Source organism: Carcharodon carcharias, chromosome 2 (assembly GCF_017639515.1).
Source record: "Carcharodon carcharias isolate sCarCar2 chromosome 2, sCarCar2.pri, whole genome shotgun sequence".
Lineage (NCBI taxonomy): Eukaryota > Metazoa > Chordata > Chondrichthyes > Lamniformes > Lamnidae > Carcharodon > Carcharodon carcharias.
Window position 1 is genome coordinate 125480786 of NC_054468.1, and position 26840 is coordinate 125507625.

Sequence of the window (26840 nt, forward strand, 5' to 3'; positions counted from 1 at the left end):
CTTACCTTTCTTCAGTAAGACCACCGTGGCATCACAGTTGCTGTTGTCATCCATTTCTGTATTATTTGCATTCCCATTAGCCATGTTCACAGAAGTCTTCTTCCACTTGCTTTCAAAGAAAATTTGCATCGTGCTGTTGAACCTGAAAGCCACAAGGACAGGCATTAGCAAAAATCAGAATTATTCTTAAATATAATTCTTTAAAGTCAGAAACGCATATTACAACACCTTCTCAAGGGCAATTAGGGATGGGCAATAAATGCTGGCCCAGCCAGCGATGCCCACATCCCATGAATGAATAAAAAGAAATAAATGAATTCATCTTTTGCACAACATTTGTGAAGAAGTATAATGCATGATTCATTGTTGTGAAGCTTGTGGAAAGTTTCAGAGACACGCAATGAGACATTATATAAACACAAGTCTTTCTTCAGAGGAAGTGTGCAGGTGTTGTTTCCATCTCTTGCAGGGCAGGTCACTACGCAGCATGTTTCCAAATCTGTGCTGCAGTCATTGCTACCCTTGTTCGAGTCCCAAGCTGCAACCCTATCCCTCACTCTGACATCCCCAGTGACTCAACCCTGCGCCACATCCCAATCCCTCAGCAGATAATATCAAAGCTGTGGCCCATCCCCTTATTGTGGGCCTCAGCTAGGTACAAACCGTGGTCTTCACGCTCGCAAAATGCAACCTTTCCTGCTGGCAAAGTTTGGAACAGTAGTGGAAGTTGCGTTTTACTATTTACTCTTTCATGGGGTGTGGGCGTCGCTGGCAAGGCCAGAATTTGTTGCCCATCCCTAATTGCTCTTGAACTGAGTGGCTTGCGAGGCCATTTCAGAAAGCAGTCAATAGTCATCCACATCGCTGTGGATCTGGAGTCGCATGTAAGACCAGACCAGGTAAGGACGGCAGATTTCCTTCCCTAAAGGACATTAGTGAACCAGGTAGGTTTTTACGACAATTGATAATAGTTTCATGGTCACCATTACTGAGATGAGCTTTATATTCCAGATTTTATTAATTGGACCTAAATTCTACCATCTACCATGGTGAGATTTGAATCCATGTCCCCAGAGCATTCTCCTTGGCCTCTGGATTACAGGTCCAGTGATATTGCCCACAATCTCCACTGAAGAGTTGAGTACAGAGATAAGTTGAAAGAGCCCAATAATAAGATTGGCAAATTGCCAGGTCATTTTCCTACACTTTGTGTTTTTAGGTTTTAGCCACTTAGGTTTTCAGGAGCTTTTTGTGGTAATCAGGCTGCCGCCTACATTTGACCCACCCAGCACGTCAGTTTCAACAATGTCATAATCGTTCTTCCTGTATCTATGCTTTCTGGAAGTGGAGAAGTGGGGAATATTATGTAGGTTTTGCTTGGTCAGAGCCACTCTGCACCCATAGCAGAAGTGGCCACACCTGCATTTGTCAGAGGAGCAGTGCCTGCTTTGGTTGCAGGTTATACACGAAGCCCAGACCGAGTTATACCGTATACTCGAAGCAGACCTGCAGGCAAATTGCCTAGGCATGGCACTTTCAATAGCTGTAAAGGTCACAAATGCCCTTAACATTTGCGCTTCAGGATTATTTTAAATTAGCATTAGGAACATCAACAGAGTCACTTAACTGGCCATAGATGTATAAAGCACATCTTCAACATCCTGGGGGTTACCATTGACCAGAAACTGAATAGAACCAGTCATATAAATACTGTGGCTACAAGACCAGGTCAGAGGCTGGAAAACCTGCAGCGAGTAATTCATCTCCTGACTTTCCAAAGTCTGTCCACCATCTACAAGGCACAAGTCAGGAGTGTGATGAAATACTCCGCACTTGCCTGGATGAGTGCAGCTCCAAGAAAGCTCAAGAAGCTTGATACCATCCAGGACAAAGCAGCCCGTTGATTGACACCCCTTCCACCAACTTAAACATTCGCTCCCTCCACCACCGACACACAGTAGTAGCAGTGTGTACCATCTACAAGATGCACTGCAGCAACTCACCAAGGCTCCTTCAACTGCACCTTCCAAACCCATGAGCTCTACCACCTAGAAGGACAAGGGCAGCAGATAGATGGGAACACCATCACCTGGAAGATCCCCTCCAAGCCACTCACCATCCTGACTTGGAAATATATCACTGTTCCTTCACTGTCGCTGGGTCAAAATCCTGGAATTCCCTTCCCAACAGCTCAGTGGGTGTACCTACACCACATGGACTGCAGCGGTTCAAGAGGCGGTTCACCACGACCTTCTCAAGGGATTAGGGATGGGCAATAAATGCCGGCCTAGTCAGCGACGCCCAAATCCCATGAAAGAATAAACTTTTTTAAAAATAGTTAATGCCTGGTTTGCTCAAGCAAACCATTTCATCTTTTACTTGAAGGATGACTGACAGCTATAATGGGCAGGATTCTCAAAAAGCTCCATGGGCTTATCAGATGTATTTATGTAACCCTAAGTACTCTATTCACATGGTCCCAGCCTCTGTGAATAGGGAAAGACACACTCTCTTTCAATGTTCAGCAGCAAAATATACTGGTTTCCTCAGCAGCTGTTATAAATTCTTCATGTTAAGGCAGCTTCCCACCCAACCAATACTCCACTTTGCAGAGATATGCTGGTGTGACCTCTTACTGACATGGGGTATTCTTTGGAGCCATTGCTTATGATGAGGTTCCAGAGTCCCAACTGAATAACAAGATGCGGCTATCCATTAGTAGCTCAGAAGGTACATTGAGGCAGTGCTTCTGATGCCTGGATAGATCTGGGGGCGTCCTCAAATGCATCCTGTTTGCGGCAAGCTGCCTGACCTTTCCTTTCAGCAGCACGGTATCAACGAGCCCTTAACGGTGGATGGTCCACAGTCGCATCAAGGAGATGAAAGAGCTGCAGAACTGTCTGGTTCTGGGTGTGACAGCAATTTGGCAAGGTCATACAGGATTATCATTTCTCTTAGATAAAAGCAAAAAACTGCGGTTGCTGGAAATCCAAAACAAAAACAAAAATACCTGGAAAAACTCAGCAGGTCTGGCAACAGGACTCGTCCCCCCCCACGTCCCACCCTTAAACCAGCTTATATTTCACCTCTGTTCTATTTTCACTTAGTTCTGTTGAAAGGTCATACGGACTCGAAACGTTAACTGTGTTCCTCGCCGCAGATGCTGCCAGAGCTGCTGAGTTTTTCCAGGTATTTTTGTTTTTGTTTTATCATTTCTCTTAGCTTGCAATCGTGCACCCCTGTTGACACCCTCCCACGCCCATCACAAACATGTCTTCATCTGTAATTGCCTTAAATGTTCTAGAAACACCATGAGCATCACATCTGGCACACTGACCTCTACCTCGCGGAAGCTGAGCGTCAACTCGCAGACACTTCCTCCTACCTCTCCCTGGACCATGACCCCACCACTGAACATCAAGCCATTGTTTCCAGAGCTGTCACTGACCTCATCTCCTCTGGGGATCTCCCTCCCACAGCTTCCAACCTGATAGTCGCCCAACCTCGGACGGCCCGCTTCTATCTCCTACCCAAAATCCACAAACAGAACTGCCCCGGTAGACCGATCGTCTCAGCTTGCTCCTGCCCCACAGAACTCATTTCTCGTTATCTTGATTCCCTTCTCTCTCCCCTTGTCCAGTCCCTTCCCACCTACATCCGTGATTCCTCTGACACCTTACGTCACATCAACATTTTCCAGTTCCCTGGCCCCAACCGCTTCCTCTTCACCATGGACGTCCAATCCCTCTACACCTCCATCCCCCACCAGGATGGTCTGAGCTTCTTCCTCGAACAGAGGCCCGAACAATCCCCATCCACCACTACTCTCCTCCGTCTGGCTGAACTTGTTCTCACGCTGAACAATTTCTCCTTCAACTCCTCTCACTTCCTCCAAATAAAAGGTGTGGCTATGGGTACCCGCATGGGCCCCAGCTATGCCTGTCTCTTTATGGGGTATGTGGAACATTTTCCTTGTTGCAGTCCTACTCCGGCCCCCTTCCACAACTCTTTCTCCGGTACATCGATGATTACTTCGGTGCCGCTTCATGCTCTCGTCGGGACTTGGAAAAATTTATTAATTTTGCTTCCAATCTCCACCCCTCCATCATTTTCACGTGGTCCATCTCTGACACTTCCCTTCCCTTCCTTGACCTCTCTGTCTCAATCTCTGGTGATAGACTGTCCACCAATATCCATTACAACCCACCAACTCCCACAGCTATCTCGACTACAGCTCCTCACACCCCGCTTCCTGTAAGGACTCCATCCCATTCTCTCAGTTCCTTCGCCTCCGTCGCATCTGTTCCGATGATGCTACATTCAAAAACAGTTCCTCTGACATGTCCTCCTTCTTCCTTAACCGAGGTTTTCCACCCACGGTCGTTGACAGGGCCCTCAACCGTGTCCGGCCCATCTCCCGCGCATCCGCCCTCACGCCTTCTCCTCCCTCCCAGAAACATGATAGGGTCCCCCTTGTCCTCACTTATCACCCCACCAGCCTCCGCATTCAAAGGATCATCCTCTGCCATTTCCGCCAACTCCAGCATGATGCCACCACCCAACACATCTTCCCTTCACCCCCCTTATCGGCATTCCGTAGGGATCGCTCCCTCCGGGACACCCTGGTCCACTCCTCCATCACCCCCTACTCCTCAACCCCCTCCTATGGCACCACCCCATGCCCACGCAAAAGATGCAACACCTGCCCCTTCACTTCCTCTCTCCCCACCGTCCAAGGACCCAAACACTCCTTTCAAGTGAAGCAGCATTTCACTTGCATTTCCCCCAACTTAGTCTACTGCATTCGTTGCTCCCAATGTGGTCTCCCCTACATTGGAGAGACCAAACGTAAACTGGGCGACCGCTTTGCAGAACACCTGCGGTCTGTCCGCAAGAATGACCCAAACCTCCCTGTCGCTTGCCATTTTAACACTCCACCCTGCTCTCTTGCCCACATGTCTGTCCTTGGCTTGCTGCATTGTTCCAGTGAAGCCCAACGCAAACTGGAGGAACAACACCTCATCTTTCGACTAGGGACTTTACAGCCTTCTGGACTGAATATTGAGTTCAACAACTTTAGGTCGTGAGCTCCCTACCCCATCCCCACCCCCTTTCTGTTTCCCCCTTCCTTCTTTTTCCAATAAATTATAAAGATTTTCCTTTTCCCACCTATTTCCATTATTTAAAAAAAATAAAAAATAAAAAAAAACCCCCACTAGAGCTATACCTTGAGTGCCCTACCATCCATTCTTAATTAGCACATTCGTTTAGATAATATCACCAACTTTAACTTTAACACCTATGTGTTCTTTTGTTTTATTGTTGTTGACATCTTTTGATGATCTGCTTCTATCACTGCTTGTTTGTCCCTACAACCACACACCCCCCCCACCTCTCTCTCTCTCTCTATCTCTCCGCCCCCCCCACACACACACCTTAAACTAGCTTATATTTCAACTCTTTCTTGGACTCGAACTCAAGTTCTGTCGAAGGGTCATGAGGACTCGAAACGTCAACTCTTTTCTTCTCCGCCGATGCTGCCAGACCTGCTGAGTTTTTCCAGGTAATTCTGTTTTTGTTATGAGCATCACATTCCTGCTGCCTGAAATGTGCTTACAGGTCTTTGAAAGAATGCTTTCTGCACACAGCGTTAATGCTGTTTATTGACCACAATGTCGTGTGTGAGTGTTTCCTTCCACAGCGTGTCCCCTTCGTGACAGTGGGCAGTATCTGGTTTTCTAACGCCAGTCTCATGTTTCTTCAAGGGGCCATCCCAGTGGCAGGAGTACAAGAGGTGGCTGTTACTGTGTGTGCACATAAACCTTTGGGATTGAGGGGACAGCTATCTCCTACAATCGGCCACCTACAGGTCGCACTAATTCTCTCACTGCCTTGCCAACCTGGGCCTGCATTTCTGGCCTTTGTACAATCATCGGACAGCAATGGTGAGACGGTCTATGTGTGTGAGGGATGCAAGAGACACAACCATCATCATTCAGTCACAGCACGAGTACTGGGCACTGCCTCACCATAATCCCAATCAGCATGACAGCAGACATAATGAAAATCCAAATGGTAAACCGTTTTGCTTTTATGTCAATGCTGAAGGTGTCAAAAATAGAAAAAAACTGGAAATACTCATCAGGTCAGGCAACATCTGTGGAGAGAGAAAAACACAGCTAATGTTTCAGCTCTGACACAAGGCCATCAAGCCGAAACGTTAACTCTGCTTTTCTCTCTCCACAGATGCTGCCTGACCTGCCAAGTATTTCCAGCATTTTCTGTTTTTGTTTCCGATTTTCAGCATCTGCAGCATTTCGCTTTGATAAATGAGATGTGCCAATGGTAGTGTCATTGAACGTCAAGGGGAGGTGGTTAGATTCTCTCTTGTTGGAGATGGTCAGATTCTCTCTTGTTGGAGATGGTCATTGCCTGGCACTTGTGTGGCGCGAATGTTACTTGTTACTTGTCAGCCCAAGCCTGGTTATTGTCCTGGCCTTGCTACATTTGGACATGGATTGCTTCAGTACCTGAGGAGTTGTGAATGGTGCTGAACATTGTGCAATCATTATTGAACCTCCCCATCTTATCGTGGAAGGAAGGCCATCAATGAAGCAGCTGGAGATGTTTAGGCCTTAGGACACTACCCTGAGGAACTTCTACAGTGATGTCCTGGAACTGAGATGATTGACCTCCAACAACCACAACCATCTTACTTTGTGCTAGGTATGACTCCAATTAGCGGAGAATTTTCCATCCGATTCCCACTGACTCCAGTTTTGCTAGGGGTCCCTGATGCCACACTTGATCAAATGCTGCCTTGATGTCAAGGGCCATTGGAACTCACCAAGCACAGTGCCTGCCATTCATTCCTCATTGGTCTATGGAACAGCCCTAATGGACTCTCCAATGTTGGCTGGCCTTACCACACTGCTGCACAGACAGAGCTGATGAATTCCCCAGTTCTTATATAAAATGAATGGCCCCTGACAAAGGCATGGCATATTACAACCTGACTGATATTAAGTAGGTGGCTACCTGAAATGACCCTTTGCCATAAAAATTGAGTTTGGCTGCGAACTCCACAACCCCAGGGAGAAGACAGGGGCCAGATGATCATGGCTGCACATCCTCATTGGAGTTGCTGGCAGAGTCCATTTCTATTTGGTGCAGGGAACCCTCCTTCTAAATACCTCCTCACTGATGACCATATAGGATCTGTGCTCACTCTAGACTCTATGGGCTTGGGTAAAATCTGGTGGGGTCCACACATTCCTGTGATGCTGCTACCTTGCCTTTCCTCCTCCACCATGATATTGGGATTCAAGGAGATGCCCCGCTCTATACAAAAGCCTTCAAAGGATCAAATGCTCCTGGTGGTTGGGAGCAAGTCCAGGTATGTGTCGGCAAATTGTGAAAAGAAATTACCCCAAAAATTCATCCAACAAGATATGAGGCCAAATGGAGAGTTCTTGAGAGTTTAAATGACCATGAAGGTCTATTCACCAGCTACCATTCCCTCCCCATCAATAAGCATAGGAGCACAAGATATGAACAAATCTGTACTCACTTCATGATCAGGATGTAGACTGCATACATTGATATCAACACCAGAGACTCCCACCTGAAAAGGAAAATGATACGAGTTCTAGGGTTGATCTTTGAATTGCAAAGACAAATTGTTTGAATGCTGCATGTGGCAAACTTCCAGATAAAGGGAAATTTCTAAAGGTCATCGATCCAACAAAAATACAAATAACTGTCAGTGTGGAGTGTAGATGGAGAGTGAGTGAATCTTCAGTGAGTGTGGAGTGTAGATGGAGAGTGAATGAATCTTCATTGAGGGTGGAGTGTAGATGGAGAGTGAGTGAACCTTCAGTGAGGTGGAGTGTCGATGTAGAGTGAGTGAACCTTCAGTGAGGTGGAGTGTCGATGGAGAGTGAGTGAACTGTCAGTGAGTGTAAAGAGTAGATGGTGAGTGAGTGAACGGTCAGTGAGGGTGGAGAGTAGATGGAGAGTGAACTGTCACTGAGTGTGCAGTGTTGAAAGGTTTGCCTAATTTGATGAATATTGTATGTGTGGATCAGGTTGCATTTGGAAAAGTAAACAGTGCTGTATGAGCTCAGGAAGAGATAAGATGGAGGGATAAGTAAATTCAGATTTAAAATTGTTTCCAAAATTAGCAATTTTTTTCCATATTTTTCTAAAAATATGATTTTTCATCCTTTTATGATGAATCGCTGGCAAAGGTTACATTAATACGGAACATCTAACGTCTAAGAAAAGCACAGATTGAATAAAAGGCACTCACCAAGACACCTTTTCATCATAAATAATCTAGAGAGAAAAAGGAGATATGGTGTGTACAAACATTGTTCCATATCAGCATTGTTTTGACATAAAGTATAGAAATTAAACACTCAACCTTCCTGACTAAAATAAGCAAGAATATAGGAACGTAAGTTAGCAAATAACGAAAGAGAAGAAACACATTTCATCCAGGTGACAAAGCCTTTTCAGTTCACTATTGGCATTAGATAATGTACATTAATGCCCTGTGCTTATTTGCATAGACTATGTCGGCCACTTGCATTTTAAACCCACCCCACCATCATGTAATCCCAGACATCAGTTCCCATCATCTGTGTTGCTAGGCAACGAATGCAGGGACTCTTTTCAATGCTGCACTCCTGTTAGGACATTAGGGCAAGCACATTTTATAACTCCACCAGCTCAGCTGAGCAGTGAGGAATCAGTGGGGCAGATCTCGATGGGCCATCTGCTGGAGTTAATAAATCCTGGTCTGGTGCGTGAAGGCTTCATTCTCAGTTCGGAAAACACAGGTTCGTTTTGAGATCCACCAGTCAATCTCGAGGATCTTGCCAAATAAGTGCTAATTTGTCATGTAGCTAGTCTCCTTCTCATCTGATGTTCGTGTACACCATAGGTCATAGGCTAGCCATCAGGAGGTAGCATCCTTGGCTCAGTGAGGAGCACTCTCACCTCTTAAGTCAAGAAGTTGTGGGTTTGAGCCCCACTCCAGAAACTTCAGCACGAGGTCGAGGCAGAATATCTTAATGCATTCCTAAGGGAGTGCTACACAGTCAGGGGTGCCATCTTTTACACAAGACATTAAAATGAGGACCAATCTGCCCTCTCAGATGCTCATAAAGATCCCACGTCACTCTTTTAAAGAAGACAAGGACTGTTCTCCCATGTGTACTGGACAATCTTTACCGCTCACACAGAAACACTGAAACAGATTGTCTGGACACTATGTCACTGCTCTTTGTGAGATCTTGCTGTGTTTTCCAACATTGCAAACAGTGATGGCACTTCGTTGGTTGTTAAATACTTTGGGACGCCCTGAGGTTGCAAAAGTCGCTATATAAATGAAGTTCCTTCTTTTGATTTGAGGATCTTTGCCCTTTGCAGATCAGAGGTGCTAACGCCTACAATGGTCTCTCCACAATCAACTCAACCTCAGGTCCACTAACAACACGGATTGGGGTCAAGCCAATGATTGGTATTTATCAGCTCCATAACCGACAGGAATTGTTTTCTCCCTTATCGGGTTTCTTTCTCTTTGTTTTACCTTTGCAGTTCGAGATTTGAAAACGTTCTTAGATAATTTAGAATTATCACTGATGGTCCTTCATTTCCCTAATTATATGATGTTCACAAGTGAGTTGCTAGCAATGTGTACTAAAGTCTGAATTATCCAAAGTCAATGGAAAAAATGTATTTTGCAAATGGCAACTTTTACATGCAGTACCAGTTACCGCTGCAGGAGGCGATGCACATTCTAGAGAGTGGAATTTTTTGCTTCGACTTTTGCTACTGAACCAAGCAACGTGTATTTATGCTCCTTACACTGGACGATCTTTTGGCTTCACTGTGAGATTGCCAAATTGTGCGTCAATTGGCGCCAAGTTATGGTCAGTTTGGCTCTTTGGTTTCGCTTGCACTATGATAGCTCTGGTCCTCGAGAGGAAGAATATTCTGACCTTCGGTACTTCGAATGAAACAGCATTGTAGCTTTCTTTTAAATACTGATGTCCAGAGAGACTGTACACGTACAGTAAGTTAGCATGCAAGTAATTACAGAGGTCAAATGGCAGGTTGGCCTTTATTACGAGGGAGTACAAGGATAAGGAAGTCTTGTGACACTGTACAGGGCGTTGTTGTGACCAAACCTGGAGAACTGTGTACACTTGTGGTCTCCATATAAGGAAGGATATAGTTACATTGGAGATGGGACAGCAAAGGTTCATCGGACTGGTCCCTGGAATGAGGGGGTTGTCCCATGATGAGGAGGTTGAGTCAGTTGGGTCTATATTCTCTGGAGTTTAAAAGAATGAGAAGCGATCTCATTGAAACATACAAGATTCTGAAGGCGTTTGACAAGGTAGACACTGAGAGGCTATTTTTCTCTGGCTGGGGAATCCAGAACACTTGGTGCACAGACTTAGGATAAGGGGCTGATCATTTAGGACTGAGGTGAGGAGAAATTTCTTCGCTCAGAAGGGAATCTTTGGAATTCTCTGTCCCCAAGGGTTATGCTCCACCATTGTGTATACTTAAGACAGAGATCGATAGATTTTTGACGTCCCAGGGAATCAAAGACTTGGGAGATATAGGATTTAGGAGAAGGAGTAGGCCATTCAGCCCTTTGAGCCTGCTCTATCATTTGATAAGAGTGGGCAGAAAACTGGAGTTGAGGCAGATGATTGGCTTTGATCATATCAAATGGCAGAGCGGGTTAGAGGGGCCAAATGGCGGAGCAAGTTAGAGGGGCCGAATGGCAGAGCAAGTTAGAGGGGCCGAATGGTGGAGCAAGTTAGAGGGGCTATGTGGTCTATTCCTGCTCCTATTTCTTAAGTTCTTAGGGCTGCACTTTCTGGTCGGCGAGTGGGGTTGGAGATTTTCAGTTCGGTGGGCACACAGCTGAGTCAGCTGTACACCCGCCGAACTGTCAATGGCCACTTGAGGCCTTTAAAAAAGTAATTAACCTAATTAATGGACCTGCCTGTCCAACCTTAAGGTTTGCCCGGCAGGCGAAGAGCCCAGGCGGCCTTCAGAAAAAACATGAAGCCTCATCCATGGGCGGGATAAGGTTTCATGAGGGATTTAAAATGTGTATAAAATTTTTAAATAGAAGTAATTGACATGTCCCAGCTCATGTGACAGTGTCGCACGAGGGGACATATCAGGAATGTTTTTTCCTCCCTTGAATAAAGTTTTCAAACCTGAGCCCAGCTCCCGGAGGCAGCACTTTGCCTCGGGCAGACCTGTGCGCTCTTCCACTCCCGGCTCAGGGAATCCCCTCCCCCACCTGCCCGCACAGGGAGCGCATGGCGCTTCCTGGCGGATGTCGAGCTGGGCGGGCCTTAATTGGGCCCGCCCACGTAAAATGGCAGCGCGCCACCGACTGAGGGCACCAATCGGGGATGGGGGGGGGGGGTTGTGGAAATGGTGCCCTTAAGTACAGGCAGAAGAACTGAATGCCATGAATTTAGAAGCATCTGCACTGTTGAAAGTAAAAAATTGAAGAGGAACAATACCTGGGCTTAGAGAGTTAAATTGTGAGGACAGGTTGCAGAAACGTGGCTCGCATTTCCTCAATCACAGAACATTGAGGGTTGATCTCATTAAGAGGTTTAAAATGTTAAAAGGATTTGATAGGGATGGAAAAACAAATTACTTCCTCAGGTCAGTGGTGGTGGGCGGGGGGGGGGGGAATCAAGAAAAAAAAACGTTGTTTAGAGTGAGGCCCCTTCAGGGGAAGAATCAAGAAGCACATTTTTGAAACAAGGCAGTGTGGAAATTTGGAACGACATGGGTAGGAAGATGTGAAATAAGAGCAGGAGTAGGCTATTCGGCCCCTCGAGTCTGCTCTGTCATTTGATAGGATTAAAATTCCCTCCCACAATAGGCTTGAAATTCTGGGGGACAGTTGGAGATTCAAGACAGAGATCAATAGATTTTTAAGTAACAACGTCAAAGGATATGAGACAAAAGGAGAGTCCAAGGAATTGATGTACAGATCAGCCAAAATGTAATTGAATTGTGGAGCTGCCCAAAGGAACTAAACAGCCTCCTTCTATTCTTATTTACTTTTACATGGACCTCGATTTATTTTTATTTGAAGTTGTTTAAGTGCTTATGATTTTCATTGTGTCCATCACTGAAAACTGGACTTTTCCCCCCTGCCCCCATTGTTGAAGACATTAATTTCCTAATTTTTCTTTCATGTCAGTTAGCTGTACAGTTCCATCTTTCATGCTGAAGGGGTGATTAAATAGGGGCATGTTCACAGATGGACATCTGCTCGTTAACTGTCAGTCATTCCTGTGTGGAGACAGATCTACAATAGCGCCGTCATGATTGAAACCTGACACAATCAACAACTTCCAGGCCAGAATATTCCGGACTGCCGGGTTTCCATTCTCGCTGTCCGAAGAGTCGGCGGTGAAAACTGTCCCCCCTGCCGCAGCCATTTCCTGCCCCCTCGCTCCAGAGCAAGTCCCGTCTTACAGACAGGCAACAGGAGCTGCAGTGGGCAGAAGAGGAAATGCATGAAGCTGACAGAGCCGATGTCCTGGGCCTGGATGGAAAGGTCAGTTTTTGGGGTCCCAGGCTGGGGATGGTAGGGAAGGTCCAGGGAGGTGGTGGGGGGGGGTGTTGGGGGGCAGAAAGTGAGTGATTGGGGTGCTGGGGGAAAGGTTTGGTGGGGGAGACGAGGTCCAGCAGTCATTGGACCATAAGGGAGGAAGAGGGGGGCACCCGAGGTTAAAAGTGGAGGGGGGGGGGGTTCTGATGGAGGTGTTTCCTCCTCCCACCCTGCTTCCCGCCCGAGGCCTCATTGAGGCTGGGAGGCCAATATTTGGCCACTTAAGGGCCTCAACCGGACAAAGGCAGGCCGAGGCCTTGCCCATCCCAGCGTAAAATTGCTGCGAAGTCAGGGCAGTGGGAGCCCAGGGGGAAACCTGCTCCTTCAATTTCACGCACCCCTCTCCGCCTAAAAACATGCCAGCAGAGATGGGTGAAATTCAGGCCCCAGTTTCCAGCAACAACCAGCTGATTTAACAAATAACACAGAAATAAAGAATAATGAGAATTACCACTAGATGGCAGTCAAATCCCAAACATATCAGGTACAACTATAAAGTTGAGGCTCTTAATCTTCTCAGCTTCTGGTTTATGTAGAGCTTCAGATCGCTTTAGCAGAAATATGTAACTGTGTTCGGTCATGGAAAATAATGATCTTCTGTGATATAGGTGCTTGAGAGAATAAAGCCTCTGTGCTCCCTTTTCCTGTGCTGCCTTTATTTAGCTGATCCCCTGCTGAAACCCTTATCCACACCTTTGTTACTTGACTCCCAGTGTTGACCTGCGGCATCCTACTCTGAATTCGAGCTCACTGGAAACTCTGCTGTCCGCATTATAACTCTCACGCACTCCTGTTTGCACATCACTCCCGTGCTCGCTACATTGGCTTCCAGTCTGGCAGCACCTTGCTTTTAAAATTCTCACCCTTGATTTCAAATTCCCCTCTGGCCTCACTCATCCCTACCTCTGTAATCTCCTCCAGTCCTACAACCCCCACAGATCTGTGTACTCTTCCCATTCTGGCCTCGTGCACATCCCTCACTTTAACTTCTCCACCATTGGCAGTTGTGCCTTCAGCTGCCTCGGTCCTAATCTCTGGAAATCCTTCCCTAAACACGGTGTCTACCTTTCTCTCCTCATTTAAGACATTCCTTAAAATCTACTCCTTTGATCAAGCTTTAGTGTTGTAAAATTCTCTGCATAGGAACATAGGGAGTGGGTAGGTAGGTAGTTTGCCTACCAACATCTTTGTATTCGCATCATGTAATAATATAATAATGTACAAACAATCTCGATCAATTGGTTTACAAGAGACTCAGAAATGATGCCAGGAAGACTTTTGGAAATCATAGGTCCAAACTCACCATTTTCCTCCAAAACACGTCAGAAATTATATAAAGTGTAAAAAGCAGTGTCAATCCCTCCATTGCCTCCGTCTGATTCTCCGCAATTTTCTCCATCTCTCTGTCCATCCTGTTGAACGCTCCATTGAACTGACTCTTGCCTCCTGTGCATTCCATCCCTCCCATCCTCCCAACCCCTCCCTCGGTCAAGTCTTCTCAAGGTGTTACTCTCTGGTGCTCCCTTCCAAGTCCTTCCACTTGTCCAAACCTCTTTAAATCCATTCATTTGACCAAGCTTTGGTCATCACCCTTGATTTGTTGCTTTGCTTGTAATGTTTCCTTGAGTCTGCGTGTGAATCACCTCAGGATGATACAGGCACTATATAATTGCAAGTTGCTATTGTTCTAGCTGGTGCAGCTGGATGAGTGGAATTAAAAGCCATTTTAACCCCTAGGTTAAATTAAAATGTTAAGACCATCAGAATATAGCATTGAGTTTGAGTTAAATATATAGAAAGACTTCAAATTATATATTTAACTCAAAGCTCAATGCACTATTCTGATGGTCTTAGCATTTTAATTTAGCCTAGGGGTCAAAATGGCTTTGCATTATGACCTCTTTGGATTACTGTGCTAACGTTGGCAGCACTACCGGTACAGTGGTGTTTCAGGGGGCTGTATTATTCACTCAGCCCAAACAATTAGTTGCGCTGGTGGGGGAATCTCGAACTAGGGGCCATAGTTACAGAATGAGGGGACACTCATTTAAAACTGAGATGAGAAGGAATTTCTTCTCTCAGAGGGTAGTGAATGTCTGGAATTCTCAACCCCAGAGGGTTGTGGAGGCCAGATCACTGAAAGTATTTAAAGAGGAGGTAGACAGATTTTTGGAATATTGGGGAGTTGAGGGCCATGAGGAGCTGGCATGAAAGAGGAGTCAAGACCTGGGGCAGATCAGCCATGATCCTATTGAATGGCGGGACAGGTTTGAGGGGCCGAATGGCCACCTCCTGCTCCTATTTCTTATAATGATATAGCATTGTGCTGCAAGGCAAAGCAATAAAGTAGCTCTTGTGGCACCAGTGAGCAGTTATCCAGATGTAACCGGACTGCAGATGTGACAGGAGGGAACTGTAGCACTTTTAAAAATTCTCTCATAGGATGAGGGTGTTGCTGGCAAGGCCAACATTTGTTACCCATTCCCAAGTGCCCTGTTCATCTCAGAGAGCAGCTAAGAGTCAACCACATTGCTGTGGGTCTGGAGTCACATGAAGGCCTGACCAGGTAAGGATGGAAGATTTCCTTTCCCTCAAAGGGCATTCTTAAACCAGATGGGTTTTTACAACAATTGATAGCTTCATGGTCATCATTACTGAGACTAGCTTTCAACTCCCGATTTATTTGTTGAATTTAAATTCCACCAGCTGCCATGGTGGGATCTAAACCCTCTGTCTCCAGAACATTAGCCTGGGTCTTTGGATTACTGGTCTGGTGATGTTACCACTAAGCCTGCATCTTCTCTATAATGGTAATGTTACTGGATTAATGACCCAGAGGCCTGGACAAATACTGTGAACAGGAGCTCAAATCCCACCACAACAGCTGGAGCAATTCAAGTTCAACTGACGAATAAATCTTGAATTAAAAAAATGCGAGTCTCATTAATAACGATCATGAAATTATCATTTTGTCATAAACACCAATCTGGTTCACTAATGTCCTTCAGTGGAAGAAATCTGCAGTCCTCAGGCGGTCTGGCCTACATGTGACTCCGGAGCCACACGCCAATGAGGCTGTCCTCTAAAACAGCCTAGCAAACCTTTCAGCTGAAGGTGGCTCACCGCCACCTGCTCAAGAGCAATTAGGGAGGGGGCAATAAATGCTGGAAATTCGTCAGATGGGTTTGTTGAAGAAGGCAGCTCAGGTAACCAGTCCCTCCTGGGGCATCGCCACCGAAGGCGTGAGCTAAATGTGCACATTCCAATCTGCCTGACTTCTTCCTGACTGTACAAGTGTGCACAACGTTTAAATGGCTGCAATCTGGAAATTAGCACTGGTGCCACTCTATGCAGTTTCATGTTAGTGAACTAAACACTTTATTTAGATCTGAATCTGAATATTTGGAGTAACGAGCTCAATCTCAGTGAATAATCTTGGTAAATCATCAGAGCTTTAGGGATCTCCATCAAGTACATAGCAGAAAATTAATGCTACTTATCAAAAAGTCTCTTTCGCTATGCTCTGCCACCAGAAAAATAAATACTACTTACTATAATTATTATTACCAAATTGGTGTTTATGACAAAATGATAATTTCATGATAGTTATTAATGAGACTCGCATTTTCTTAATTCAAGATTTATTCGTCAATCGAACTTGAATTCCTCCAGCTGTTGTGGTGGGATTTGAGCTCATGTCCAGGCCTCTGGGTCATTAATCCAGTAACGTTACCAATAGAGGGAAGATGGTGGCTTAGTGGTAACATCACCGGACCAGTAATCCGAAGACCCAGGCTAATGTTCTGGAGTCATGGCTTCCTAATCCCATATGCCTGCCCTGTTCCAATATCCTTATATCCTACTTTCTGTCAAACACAGATCTAACCTATTGTTAACTGCTGACATGGTCTTTGGTTCAGTAGCCAACAGCCTCACTATCCTTGATGTAAATAGGTTTATCCACACCAGCCCTCATCTGTGAATCCTATATCTATGTCCCTCCTGTGTAGACCACTGGGGACAATTGGTTTCTGCGTTAGATCATTCCATAACCTCCTCTATTCAAAGGAGAACTCCCTGTTCTTCCAATCTGAGAATCGGGTTCCCATGCCACGGGAGCCGGGGTGGGGGGGAACAGTAACATTCCCCACCCCACTCCAGGTCCACTTGCCCAAGGACAGGTATACGCCAGCGGTATTTTCCTGGAATAATTCAGGTACACCCAAACTCAAATCATGCACAGAATTAAAATGAAGACATAATACTCCAGCTCTGAAGCACTCAGCTGGAATCCACAGACAGCAACTGCAGTAGACTCAGGTTCAGTCTACTAGCACGTCCACAAAAATGGCTCTCGCCCATTGCTGCTTTTGAATGAGGTTCAGTTGCTCAAAGAGAGCCAAAAGTAGAACCCAAGCGCTAATTCAATTTACAGCACTTGGAACTTCAAGTGTGTGGAGACACACTGTATGATAGACTGGCAAAGATCTAAACATAATCTGAGTACGTTTGCCAGAACTGCTTTGAGCTATGTGGCTGTGCGTTAGTAATCATCCTGTAAGATGGAGAAGAGCTTTCTTAATACAATTCAATACCCAGGTCCTGAACTGGATGGCACCAGGTAAGAGAATATCAAACTACAGAACAAGGGGACAAAATGAAGCCCATTTACAATTTTCCAGGCAGATCTAATGGGCATCGAAGGTAATTTTCTGGGATTTTTCACGTCTACTTTGCAAAAGAATGACAAAAAACTCTTGACAGCAATATTTCAGTGCAAGGAGCAGGGGCAGTAAAATGGTTGGAACTTCAGGGGAATTAGTAGAGGTTAACAATGGGGATCATTTCTCTAGAAAATGATTAAACTCAGGGTTCATTCAGCAGAGAGAGAGAGAGAGAGGAAGCTGACGAGATTGGTTGCATCACCAGGGTCATAAGTATTGACCATCATGACCAATAACAGGATCAGATCTTGTGGTCATAAAGTAGAAAGAGGGTAAATGGGCTATATGAACATGGATTCAGGACTGGCTAACTAACAGGAAACGGAGTGGGAATAAATTGGTCATTTTCAGGATGGCAACCCACAATTAATGGAGTGCCACAGTGCTGGGTCCTCAACTATTTACAATCTACACGAATGACCTGGACCAACTGTATTGTAGCCAAATTTGCTGACGATAAGAAGATAGGGAGGAAATCAAGTTGTGAGAAGGATACAAAGAGTCTGCAATAGGTTAAGTGAGTGGGCAAAAATTTGGCAGATGGAGTTTAATGTGGGAAATGTGAGGTTGTCCACTTCGGCAGGAAGAATAGGAAAGCAGAATATTATTTAAGTGGAGAGAGACTGCAGAATACTGCAGTACAGAGGGATGTGGGTGTCCTTGTACATGAATCACAATAAGTCAGCATGCAGGTGAAGCAAGGAATTAGGAAGGCAAACAGGAATGTTGGCCTTAATTGCAAGTTGGACAGGGTATAAAAGTAGGGAAGTCTTGCTACAACTCTACAGTGAGTTGGTGAGATGGTACCTGAAGCACTGTTTACAGTTTAGGTGACCCTAGCTAAGGGGGGACATACTTGCATTGGAAGCAGTTCAGAGAACAATTCCAAAGGACCACAGAAAAGTTACAGCACAGAAAGAGGCCTTTCCGCCCATCATGTCTGTGTTGGCCAAAAAGATAAAAAGAAACTAGCCGCTCATTTTGATCCCACTTTCCAGCACCTGGTCTGTAGCTTTGCAGGTTACAGCACTTCAAGTGCAGATCCAGGTACCTTTTAAATGAGTTGAGCATTTCAGCCTCAACCACCACTGCAGGCAATGAATTCCAGATGCCCGCTACCCTCCAAGTGAAAGAGTTTTTCCTCATGTCCCCTTTAATCCTTCTAACAATCACCTTAAATCAATGCCCCCTGGTAATTAACCCCTCAGCTAAGGGAAACAAGTCTTTCCTGTCTACCCTATCTAGGCTCCTCATAATTATGTACACCTCAATTAGGTCACCCCTCAGCCTCTTCTGTTCTAAGGGAAACAACCCTAGCCTATCTAATCTTTCCTCATAGCTGCAATTTTCAAGACCTGGCAACATTTTTGTAAACCTCCTCTGTACTCTCTCCAGAGCAATTATGTACTTCCTGTAATGTGGTGACTAGAACCATACACAAAATTCCAGTTGTGGTCTAACCAGCATTTTATACAGTTCCAGCATTGCATCCTTGCTTTTGTATTCAATACCTCATCCAATAAAGGAAACAATCTCTATGCCGTCTTTATCACCTTATCCACCTGTTCTGCCACCTTCAGGGACCTGTGGACATGCACTCCAAAGTGTCTAACTTCCTCAATCCCTCAATATCCTCCCACTTGTGGAATATTCCCTTGCTTTGGTTGCTCTCTCCAAATGCATAATCTCACACTTTTTTGGATTCATTAGGTTGATTCCTGGGATGAAGGGGTTGTCTTGTGATGAAAGGTTGAGCAGGTTGGGTCTATACTCATTGGAGTTTCGAAGAATGAGAGGTGATCTTATCGAAACATAAGATTCTGAGGGCGCCGGCAGGGTAGGCAGGAGGATGTTTCCTCTCATGAAGGAATCTAGAACTAGGGGGGCACAGTTTCAAAATAATAGGTCTCCCATTTAAGTTGGAGATGAGATGAGGAATTTCTTCTCTCGGGTGGTCATTAGTCTTTAGAATTCTCTTCCCAAGCGAAGTGGCGGCCGGGTCATTGAATATATTCAAGGCTGAATTAGATTTCTGATTGACAAAGGAGCTAAGGGTTATGGGTGACAGGCAGGAAAGTGGAGTTAAGCCCACAATTAGATGAGCAATGATCTTATTGACTGGCGGAGCAGACTCGAGGAGCCGAATAGCCTACTCCTGCTTCTATTCCTTATGTTCTTATACAGTAGGCTACCTCATCACTGCTTCCATTTACCAGGTGCTGGCAATGATTCCACTGTTGTCACTGACAACTCTTCTAGACTCATCTTCTGTGTCGTTATTGTGTCATTACCACCCCACTTGCCTTGCACCATCATCCCTCTTGTCATTCAATCACTCCTACCCTCCATCCTATCGCAGGTCTTCCCTTTTATTCTCTTCTTCTTCGGGTTTCCCCAACACCGTCCCTGCTTTTAATGGAAATTCTTCCAGCTCTGATGAAAAACCATCAACCTGAACCGTTTCTCTGTCCAGGGATACTGCCCGACCTGCTGAGCAGCAGCAGACGGCTCACTCAGCTTCGCCACAGTCTGGATACCGCACACTATCCTGTCAGCTTCATTGTGACACTGGCCTGGGGTGTCCCGGCACGTTGGCCCCAAACACAGGCCAACAGTTGGTGCTCAAGGAGACTCCGCAGCTTGAACCCCTGGCCTGCTTTCGCTAAAGGTGTTAGCACATGGTCAGGAAAAGGCTTCCCCCCTAATGGTTGAATGGACACTTGGTGTGGAACTGATCTGTGCAAGAGCAGGGGCAGTGTTGGGACAGCTGCAGAGGTCATCTGAGAAAACCTTCCATTTATTTTTGAAGTAAAATAACCTGATATTAATTCTGAACTATTTGCCAAGGTCAGTCTTAAATCTATTTTAAATCAAATATCACTTCTGAGGTGAATTAGTCTTTTTGTGAATTCTGGTGAAGTCACTGGAGAATGAACCCTTCAATGTTCTGATTTTTAACCTCCAAAATAAACTTTCTTTGATCATTAGAAAATGGGTGTAATCATTGTGCATGGGCCAGGGTAAGGAAGCCATACGCCATCTAGTTTTTGGATATGGGTTATATTCTACTTCCCTAATTCCAACTCCTAGAATTGGCTCCTGACACCCTTCCCAATCTTTTACACATTAGAATTCCATTAGAATTCGATAACATTCTTACCAAGATGAGGGCCATCACTGATAATGTGTAGTAAGTGGAATCTCTGATCAATGACCACCACGTCAATGGCACAACCTGTAAGCAGACAGAGCAAAGAGGACACATTACTTGCAGTTCAAACAATTGCCAAGTCCCAACAGAGTAAAGCAAGGGTTCCATGAAATGGATAACGCAGTTTGGTTTTTCACGTGCAACAGCATCCATGTCTGAATATAATAGAACTGCTTGTAAGGTTGTACATAACTCCTCAAAGGGAGGAAATCTAAACACTCCTCCTGCTCCATACATGAATTACTCCTAAAGACAGCATTAGACAAGTCAACGCTCCAACATGTTTCCTACATATGACAGGAAATATGACGCATGTGGCATCACACAAAGTTGAAGAGGGCAGTAACTCTGGTCTACAGGCTAAATAACATCAGTTATGGGCACTTAGAGGAGTGAATTTTATGGGGGAAAGATTATCCACGCCCCCTAGGCTGGAAAGTCCACCAGCACCCTGCCAACCAGAAATCCAGTTGCCCTGTTGCGATGGAGGCAGCCTTCACTGATTTAGAGTGGGACCTCCACCCCTCAGGGACAGGAAGTTCCTGGAGTAATATCTGATTGAGGGCCTCTCTGGAGCCCCAGCAGTTCCAGGATCGAGTAGTGGCCACTGCTGGGACTGCAGGCAGTCCCCGAAGACAAAGTGGCATGGATCCTGGAACTCAGGTAAGTTTGGGGATTTTGGACAGGCCTGCCTGGCAGATCCCTGTGAGGGGAGGTGACTCTGATGGGCACAGGGGGGGATTTGCCCAAAGATGGTACCCACCGCCCCACCCCCCCAACTCCTTCCTGCCTGCCGGCAGCCCATGCAATGAAAGCTACTGGGCTGCTCGCCATGCCCCCATCTTTCCCTGAAGACTGAAAATTGAAGTGGTAGCGAATTGGCCACTTAAGGGTTTCAATACGCCTAAAGCTGGGCTGGCTTCCTGATGCTTTACCCACCCCTCTGTAAGATGGGAGACAGGGCGGGGGCGGGTGTGAAGGTGTTGGGTTGGCCACCCACTTTAAATTTCATGACCCTCTGACTTTAATTAAGTCGGTGGGGGTGGTGGCATAAAATTCACCCCCAAATATTTCTCCCCAACCTTGGGATTCTTTTATTAATATGCTCTTTGTCGAGAAGCCCTGAAACTATCCTTTCACGATCCATATCAGTCCGGAAAGCTTGCAAAAGTTAACTAAAAAAAAAATCAACACATCCCAAACAAAACCATGTTCATAAAGAGCCTGGGGTATTTTTTTTAAGAGCTTATGGCACACGAAAAGAAGGAAACATTCTGAAAGTGCAGCGGGACATTGATTTGCCATAATTTAAACTGCAGACTGACAGTATTTTTTATTCTTTCATGAGAGGTGCGAGTCATCAGCAAGCCCAGTATTAGTTGCCCACCCCTAATTGCCACTGAATGATTTAACATTCATCACTTTTACTGCACATGGGCAGAAGTGGATTTTTCAGCAGTGATGGTTTTAGAATTTACTGACGGAGGTGCAGGGGGAGGGTGGGGGTAGGGGGTGGCGGGGGGAGGTGTGAGAAACAGCAGCAGTAGATTTAATTTGCTGTGAGGCTGTGTCCTAGCCCGAAGCGACTGATTTTTGGTATCTGATTTGATGCGATTTTTTTGAAGACGATTGCAGTTCTAAGTTGTAACTTTTCCCCAGGTCCTGTTTAATTTCTAATTCTCTGTAGTTCTGCGAGTAGTTAACAGGATAATGCACTTAGACCAGGGAACATTCTTCTGATCGAAAGCAGCAACCCATCTCAAAGAAAATAAATTGTCCACAGAAACACAATAGGCAAGCATGTTCCATAAGGTGCCTGTGAGGAACACAACTTTTTTTTCAAATCTGGAGTTGAGCAGCTTATTTGGGAGACAAACGCTAAATAAACTACCTTTCAAAAACCCAATAGCTTATTTAAAAATTTGCCACCGCTAGTTCATCAACAATTGACAGGAGTAAATGAAGTCTCCTTGATTGATTCCAATGTGAGCCTCAAATGTTCTAACAGTCTTTATTTCTGTTCTTCAGCTATCATCTGAATGATTCCTGGAGCCTCCCAGCTCCACTGAAAACAATCTCATTGATTAATAGTGACAGCCTCCGCCTCCAGTGAAACAAGCGGACACACAGATTGAAACATTAGCACGGCTTACTTCAGCAGCTTATGAAGTGGATGCACGGGGATGCCAATCCATTCCCTCCACAGGAAGGGATCGCGCTTTCCGGTCCCATAGAAGAGACTGGGTTTTGCAGCTCTTTGCTGACTCTCTGCTGAGGACTTTAGAGACCAAAGCCACTAGCTTACAATGACTGAATTGCAAGAAGAATTTGCATTGCTATTACTACAGCCGATGAAATGCCTCTTGACGTGGAGTCACTCTTGTGATATAGGAGACGCGGCAGCCAATTTGCACACAGCCAGCTCCCACAAACAGCAATTGTATCATGACCAGATAATCTGTTTCGGTGATGTTGATGGAGGGATAAATATTGGTCAGGAAACATTAGCTTTGTTTCTCTCTGTATTGATGCTGCCAAACTTGCTAGGTATTTCCGGCATTTTCTTCTTAAGTTTCAGATTTCCAGTATTTGCAGTAGCAGTATTTTGGTTTCTTTTTGGAGAATTGGGTTGACTTGCTTGATGTAAATATATTGATCCCAACCCTGCCTCCCAAACCTCTGACCCTTTCCACCCATTGTGCAGAGTGGGGGGCAGGGGATTAAAATTGAGAGCATAGGTTTTTGCCTCAACCATTAACCCTCGACATTCATTCTGCAACTCTGTTTCTTCTGTCCTTTGTTCTAATGTTTAATGTTTGTTCTTGACCATTCTGTCTACCCTGTACCATCCTTTCTTCATTTTAAACACTTCTATTGTGTTGCCTTGCAATTTGTGTTATTCTAAAAAATAATGCTCAATTTTTCAGGTCTGTTTTCATATTTGTATTTCCTCTTGCCAGGCAGCATCCTAGTCAATCTGCAAAGGACCTACTTGAAGGCCTCTATCGCCATTCTACAGAATAGAGCCCAATATTGCATACAATACTCTAACTGAGATCTGATTAATGTAGTATTAGGGAGTTCAGGGTTTAAAGGGTTAATGTGTGGGGCTGGAGAAACAATACCACCCACATGGTGATGTAAGGGAGACACATGACACAAGAGTCGAGAGAGGGAAAAAGCTGATGGTTTACACTGTGGTCTTGTATATCATAAAAAATTACGTTCATCCAATAAATCAGTATTGTTCAGATGTATCAATGTCTCTGCAATCGTTCCTTAGCCAGTCACAACCAGCATACAATGTGGTCTCCGAGGAAAGATCTTACAACAATTAAAATTTTACTAGGCTTATTCTCCTCTTGGCTTTCATGTTCTACATTTCTTGCGAAAAATCTAGAATCCCTCGGCTTCTTTTTAGAATCTGATCAACCTAAGGTACTGCCATGAATGTGAACCCCCCAAATCCTTCTGTTCTTCCACAATGCTGAACCCACTTCATTCAAACTATAATTACTGCTGTAAACACTTTTAAACCAACATGTTTTGTCTCACTCTACTGGCATGGAACTCTATCCGACACTCCCCTCATTCTTATTAATGTCCCTTTCCAGTTTCTTTTGATCTTCCAAGTAATTGACTGTACCTCCTGTTTTGGAAAATAATTATAAGCTAAGAAAGGTTTCATAACAGGTCAGTGTACTCATGCTCCAACACATGGACTCGCAAGTCAATCTAGAAGGTGGCGATAAAACCTTACAAGATTAGCTAAAAGAACAATTTGGGATTTAGGGTTGTATAGAATTGTTTTGCCGCCTGGAATTTCAATGTTGAGGGGGAAAGGTTTTTTATTTAATAGTGGATAGAAGTCCTCCTTTTCTGTCTTCAATTAATCTCGCATACAAAAATTTTAATCATGAATATAGAGGAAAATCACTGGCTGGATTGTTCAGGATCAACATCAAGTTGGCTGATTGCACATTCGGGTCTGTCGGCTCGACAGAACATCCATAGCTGACACAACGTGAATGATCCTTAGTCAACTCTCATGTTACCTCCTTTGCCCTTGCCAGCCCCGTCAAGGTAGACTTGAGATAGCAGAGCTCCGAGTTTCAGAGGCATCTGGGTGTCTGAATGCAGGAATCACAAAAGCTTAGTGTGCAGGTAGAGCAAGTAATTGGGAAAGCTAATAGGATGTTATCATTTATTGCGAGGAGAATTGAATACAAAAGTAGGGAGATTTTGTTTCAGGGCACAGGTGAGACCACATCTGGAGTGTTGTGTACAGTTTTGGTCTCCTTATTTAAGGAGAGATGTAAATGTATTAACAATTCAGAGAAGGTTTACTAGGCTAATAACAGGAATGGGCGGGTTGTCTTATGAGGAAAGGTTGGACAGGTTAGGCTTGTATCTACTGGAGTTTCAAAGAGTAAGAGGTGTCTTGATTGAAACCTTTAAGATCCTGAGGGGTCTTGACAAAGTGGATGTGGAGAGGATGTCTCCTCCTGTGGGAGAATCTAGAACTAGGGGTCACATTTAAAAATAAGGAGTCACTCATTTAATACAGAGATGAGGAGAATTTTTTTCTGTGAGGGTTGAGAGTCTTTGGAACTCTTCCTCAAAAGGCAAAGTCTTTGAATATTTTTAAGGCAGAGCTAGATAGATTCTTGATTAAAAAGGGGGTGACAGGTTTTCAAGGGGTAAGCGGCAGGTTACAGTTTGATCAGCCATGATCTTATTGAATGGCGGAGCAGGCTTGAAGGGCCGAGAGTCCCACTCCTGCTCCTAGTTTGTATGTTCATATGTGTGGCTCAGGAGCTCCACTCTGCCATGGCGCTCCCTGCCACATTTGTTGCAGAGGAAGACATTGGGCTGGCAAGGTGCATGATTTCCTGGCCTCTGTTTTCTCTGGGCCCTCTTTCTGAGCAGCTGAGCTTCTCGTTTCTGCTCGCCTCTTCCAATGCCCTTCCAAACAGTCAGCCTCCAGAGGTCACAGCCGTCAGTGACAGTCTCCCGCTTGTCAGTGTCAATGTCTGTCATCTTCATATCTCACTTGTAGGTGCCCTTGTAGAGGAGGTATGGACACCCAGGAAGTGGTGACCCAGTGGCCAGTTCACTGTAGAGAAGGTCTTTGGGGTATACAGCCATCATTCACTTGAGGAACATAGCTGAGCCAGTGCAGACATCATTGGCTTAGCACTGAGTTATGCTGATGGAATTTGCATTCTCCAGAACCTCTGAGTTGGTGACCTTGACCTGCCAAGAAATGCTGAGGATATACGTCTGACACAGCCAAGATGGAAACTGTTCAGCCTTTTCTCCTACCTAGCTTATGTTGTCCAGGTCCCACCACTGTAGAGGGGCACTTGGTGGACTCACAGTTTGGTGCTCTCAGTCAAGTTGCTGTTGTTCCACATTCTCTTATTCAGCTTGGACATTATAGCTGCAGCTTCTGTGTCTTGATTTCAGCATCAAGTGACAAGTTGCTGGTGATTGTGGAGCCCAGATATGTGAAGATATCAACTACCTCCAGCATCACATTGTTAATGCTGATAGATGGCCTAGACCATGACATTGGTCTTCCTGATGATGATGGTCAAACCAAGCTCTTTACAGGCATGAGAGCGTCTGTCCATTTGCCACTGAAGGTGTTCCTCTGTAGGGAATGTTAATGCAGTATCATCAGTATAAAGCAATTCGCTGATGGGGACTTGCTGCACCTTTGTCTTGGATCTCATGTCAGCAAGGCTGAACAGCTTTCTGTCAGCTCTGGTATGTAAGTAGACACCCTCTGTAGATTACCTGAAGGTCTATAACAGCAGCAAAGAGGAGAATACGTCAAAGAGCATCAATGCCAGAACCAGATACTGTTTGACACCACTGTGCATCTCTAAGTGTTCTGATGTTGCCCCATCAGAGCTGACCTTAGCCATCATGTTGCCAGGGAAAGAGGAGATCACATTGAGCACCAATGGCAGGCAGCCAACTTTCTGCAGGTGCTTAAATAGACTGCCTTGGCTCACAGGATTGAATACCTTGGCAAACTCAGCCCTGTAAACTCTGCAAAGTCCTCCTTACTAACATCTGGAGGCTTCTACCAAAATTGGGATGGCTGTCTCACAGACTAGTCAAGCAACGGCCTGACATAGACATACTCATGGAATCATACCTTACAGATAATGTCCCAGACACCACCATCACCAACCCTGGGTATGGTCAAACAGGCAGGACA

General features: G+C 45.2%; 1 protein-coding gene across 1 annotated transcript in view; it reads right to left on the minus strand.

Annotated features, from left to right (window-relative positions):
• slc24a3 (solute carrier family 24 member 3) overlaps positions 1-26840 on the minus strand; it is a 374289-nt gene that overhangs the window by 29912 nt on the left and 317537 nt on the right. Inside the window, exons 7-10 of the mRNA XM_041182903.1 lie at positions 20558-20632; positions 8312-8337; positions 7571-7624; positions 6-142 (exon numbers count right to left, since the gene is read on the minus strand). Coding sequence (XP_041038837.1) covers positions 6-142; positions 7571-7624; positions 8312-8337; positions 20558-20632 — 292 coding nt within the window. The remainder of the gene's footprint in view (positions 1-5; positions 143-7570; positions 7625-8311; positions 8338-20557; positions 20633-26840) is intronic.